This window comes from Macrobrachium rosenbergii, chromosome 34 (genome assembly GCF_040412425.1).
Source record: "Macrobrachium rosenbergii isolate ZJJX-2024 chromosome 34, ASM4041242v1, whole genome shotgun sequence".
In the NCBI taxonomy this organism is placed as follows: domain Eukaryota; kingdom Metazoa; phylum Arthropoda; class Malacostraca; order Decapoda; family Palaemonidae; genus Macrobrachium; species Macrobrachium rosenbergii.
In genome coordinates this window covers 4564050-4569049 of record NC_089774.1, presented here as the reverse complement: position 1 = coordinate 4569049, position 5000 = coordinate 4564050, and the positions used below count along the sequence as shown (strand labels likewise).

Sequence of the window (5000 nt, the reverse complement as noted above, 5' to 3'; positions counted from 1 at the left end):
ATATCACTAAGTAAATCAACCATTTACAAATAATAATAATAATAATAATAATAATAATAATAATAATAATAATAATAATAATAATAATAATAATAATAATAATAATTTCAACCCACATTCAACAAACACCTTTACTGAACAATCGGCAAACACGTGGATATTCACCAACAAAAACACAGGGTCTGTGAAAAAGATGACTCTCGACCATGACCTCTGCTGACCTCTCTCCGGTCACTGATCTTGACCTTGGAAGGAGGGGGGGGAAACTGCTTCTAGCTTATTATTATTATTATTATTATTATTATTATTATTATTATTATTATTATTATTATTATTATTATTATTATTACTGCTTTTTCAATTATAAATCTGATTATTATTATTATTATTATTATTATTATTATTATTATTATTATTATTATTATTATTATTACAACTTACCCAAAATCATATCAAAATCATAACTGTCTTATTAGCAACCTTCTGGTCCTTTGGGATGAAGTTGCAAGCCCCTACACCTCGTTGCAACTTTGCAAAGTTGGCGAACAACCAGTTAAAAAAAAAACCCTTCTTCAGCCACTAAAACAACATTGGACATCTCAGGAGCAAACCCAGGCAAACTCACACCCTCTTCCCCTGTGGAATCGATCCCAGGGGCATGAGAAGGACTGCAGAAACACTACTAATGGTCCGGGCTTTTTTTTTTTTTTTTACAAGTCCAAGACTCTAAGGACTTATTTTTTGAATTATATTAATCATACAGGTGGGTTACCTTCACCAGTCTTGAATTATATTAATCATACAAGTGGGGTTCCTTCACCAATCTTGAATTACATTAATCATGAATTTTATTAATCATACAGTTGGGTTACCTTCACCAATCTTGAATTATATTAATCATACAGGTGCGTCCCCTTGACGAATCTTGAATTATATTAATCATACAGGTGGGTTACCTTCATGAATCTTGAATTGTATTAATCATGAATTATATTAATCATACAGTTGGGTTACCTTCACGAATCTTGAATTATATTAATCATACAGTTGGGTTCCCTTCACGAATCTTGAATTACATTAATCATACAGGTGGGTTACCTTCATGAATCATGAATTATATTAATCATACAGGTGGGTTACCTTCACCAATCACGAATTATATTAATCATACAGGTGGGGCTCCTCCACGAATCTTGAATTATATTAATCATACTGGTGGGTTACCTTCACGAATCTTGAATACAGGTGGTTCATCTCATGAATCTTGAATTACATTAATCATGAATTATATTAATCATACAGGGTGAATCACCTTCATGAATCTTGAATTACATTAATGATACAGGTGAATTACCTTCATGAATCTTGAATTATATTAAACATGAAGGTGAGTTACCCTCTCGAATCTTGAATTACATTAGAATATTTCTCTCATAACCTCTCGGGAAACCACTGACCTCGTTATACGAAACCTTATGATTCATGGAATTACCATAACGGTCTAATGTTTTTGTGAAGTAGGAATATTTTCGCTTTTGGACGATGAAGATGATAATATTAATTATAATTATTATTGTTATTGTTGTTGTTATGATTAGTATTATTTATTTCATCTTTAAAAGCAAAAATATAATAAATATCGAAAATTTTAACTTAAAAAACTCTTCCATTGAGACTAGGAGACGACTATCCGCGCCCTCATTGGTCGAGAGACTTAATCACGTGGGCCAGTCGGCCAATCAGAGCCCGCGAATGGGTGGGTGGGTCCCCCATCCCGCTACCCAAACCAGCAAGCATTCTCCTCGAGTTAAATTATGAAAGGATGAATTTTTTCCTCTTTTTTACCGGCGAATCGTTAATGAGGATGTTAATAAAGTAGTAGGATGCATAAAAGAAGGATGCGAGATGTTGCACACGAGGTACGAAGCCGGGAATGATAAAATAAACGCCTTGGAAAAATGCAAAACAAAAATGAATGCGCCTAACGAACGTATATCAAAGCTTCTCCTTATCGCCGGTCAGTATTGGTCTCAAGGATTTCCCGCAGGGCTTTATTGCACGGAGCGTTTTCGGGCAGATATAAATACAGGATCCAGGGCGGGATTCCGGACCATTTAAAACGTCCTGCACGACTGGGGGAAAGCCTGCAGCGGACACGTAGGATCGTCGAGAAAAGGAAGGTAGGAGGAACCACTGGTTTTTGTACCTCGCTGCTGACTCGAGTGTCTAGTCTCATAAGGTTGGTCCGAAGGATTTTTCCAAGCTCTTTTTGATAATATTAATCGAATTAAGTGGAGTTGGAGATGTTGGACAGCACAGGAAGAGACTCAGAGACCACGTAAGGTGAACGAGAAGAGACAGACATGCATATACACACACAAGGGAATCTTAGAAGGTTCCAGACACCAAGAGATACCTGGAAATTAAACTTCACTTGATTCCAGGAATTTAAAAAGGCTCCAGGGATCGAGACACCTGTTAATTCGTTTATAATTAATTCCAGAGAGTCTAAGAATATTCCAGGCTCTAAGAAATACTATGAAATTCACTTAAAATTAATTCCAGGCAGCCTAAGAAGGTTCCAGGCTGAAAAATCCCTGAAATCCATTGATGATTAATTCCCAGATAGTCTACGAAGGCTCCAGGGACTGAGAGATATCTGGAAATTCATTTATAATTGATTCCAGAGAGGCTAAGAAGGTTCCAGGCAGTGAGAGATGCCTGGAAATTCATTTATAATTAATTACATTGAGTCAAAGAAGGCTCCAGGAACTGACGCCTGGAAATACCATTGATTCCAGAGTTCAAGGTTCCAGGCAGTGAGACCTGGAAATTCATTTATATTTAATTCCAGAGAGTCTAAGAAGTCTCCAGTCTCTAAGAGATACCTGGAAATCCATTTACAACTAATTCCAGAGAACCTAAGAAGGCTCCAGGCACTGAGTGATACCTGGAAACTCATTTATAATTGATTCCAGAGAATCTAGGAAGGCTCTGGGCTCTGAGAGACACCTGGAAGTTCATTTACAATTCATTCCAGAGAGTCAAAGAAAGCTTCAGGCTTTGAGAGATACCTGGAAATTCATTTATAACCAATTCCAGAGTCCATGAAGACTCCAGGCTCTGAGAGATACCTGGAAATATCTCTTTATCAATAATTAATCAGATAACTCAGTGGGAATTATAAATTCAATAGTCAACCAGCTTTGAATAATCTCTCCTACCACCCACCTCCAGAATGTGGGATTCTCCACCCTCTTCCGTGTTCCGGTTTCAAAAGTTTCTCTGTTATAAAATAGTACAAAGAATAGTCCTTGACACTCACCTGATTAAGAAGAGTGCTAGCGTTCGAATCCCAGGTGAGGTGAGATACTTTGGGAACTTCCTGTTGATCTAAGTAGTGATTTTTGTTCCTGGTGGTCAGTTGACTGAGTTGGGTCTCATCTGTGCTAGAAAATGGGAGGATATTATTATTATTATTATTATTATTATTATTATTATTATTATTCATGAATAGGCAGAGCAAACCACAGTCCAGATTGACAAGTGGAGAGAGAGAGAGAGAGAGAGAGAGAGAGAGAGAGAGAGAGAGAGAGAGAAAGAGAGAGAGAGAGAGAGAGATTCGTACCCCGATTAGAAGTTGATAAAAAAACTACCGCATTGTCGTTTGTCATTCTTCCGATTACTATCGCAATGTCTCCGCACCTGTGTACGTGAGAGAGAGAGAGAGAGAGAGAGAGAGAGAGAGAGAGAGAGAGAAAGAGAGAGAGAGGGGGGGTCATCAACAATAGGACATAAAACCCAGGAAGGACATTCGGCCATAAATAAGAAAATATGTCATATGGACAAGATCAACATTCTTCTGTTGAGTGACGGACAGACAAACAGACAAAGAACAGACAAAACGACAGACACAGACGAAACGACAGACATAGGCTACAGACGGAATCCGGGTGAAAAAGAATCTCTTGTAAGATCTTCGATATACTTCACATTTTTCATCTTGACACACTACAACACTCGACTAGCTGCCAGGTACCCGATTCCTTACTTAAGTCAAAAGACAGAGAGAGAGAGAGAGAGAGAGAGAGAGAGAGAAGTATCATGAATAATTCAGCCACCGTATTCGACTCTGATTATCCCTTTCCTTTGCACACTAGAGAGAGAGAGAGAGAGAGAGAGAGAGAGAGAGAGAGCACCACCAATGCCCACTAATGTATCACTGACCTCTGACCCAGCACGGACGCTACTTCAAAACCCTATAATTACTCTCCTTCAGATGAGGTCAGCAGCTGGCGAACCGCGCATGCGCCTACTGGTGGGGGTGGTACTGGTAGCCCTGACCTCTAGGGAGGTCACCGACGCCCAGGAGGTCAATGGAGGTAAGTCTAACGGGCCATTTTGACCTGGGTACTTTCTCTCGCCTTGCCTGTGGCAGTGGGCATGGGGTATTGGTGATTTTAAGAAAGTTAGTTTTTATATGTTTTTTTCTCTTGTGGGCTACAGACTTTATGGGTAATAATAATAATAATAATAATAGTAATAAAATAATATATAAACCACTGGAAATTAATGCACTTTAGTCTTAACTAACATAGACTTATCCCCTAAGCCATAACTTCAGCCTTAACTAACATAGGCCTATTGATTAAGCCATAACTTCACCCTTAACTAACATAGGCCTAAGCCTGAGCCATAACTTCAGCCTTAACTAACATAGGCCTATTGCCTAAGCAATAACTTCAGCCTTAACTGACATAGACTTATCCCCTAAGCCTAAACTTCAACCTTAACTAACATAGGCCTATTGCTTAAGCCATAACTTCACCCTTAGCTAAACATCAAATTTATTCCAATATATCACAAAGTATATATTATATTTATTATATTTATTAATATTTAAAATCTTATTTCTTATATTTATTAATTTTATTAATATCTTTTTCCGTCCAAAACTCACAGGGCCAACTAGTCTCCCACCGGCCCCTCCCCCCACCAGC

The 5000-nt window shown here is 38.1% G+C and overlaps 1 protein-coding gene across 1 annotated transcript in view; it reads left to right on the top strand.

Annotated features, from left to right (window-relative positions):
- Positions 1–2053: 2053 nt before the first annotated feature.
- The window catches only part of LOC136856088 (uncharacterized), a 6308-nt gene continuing 3361 nt past the window's right edge, over positions 2054–5000 (top strand). Inside the window, exons 1-3 of the mRNA XM_067133717.1 lie at positions 2054–2180; positions 4280–4382; positions 4963–5000. The exon at positions 4963–5000 is cut by the window's right edge and continues 107 nt beyond it. Coding sequence (XP_066989818.1) covers positions 4280–4382; positions 4963–5000 — 141 coding nt within the window. The 5' untranslated portion in view covers positions 2054–2180. The remainder of the gene's footprint in view (positions 2181–4279; positions 4383–4962) is intronic.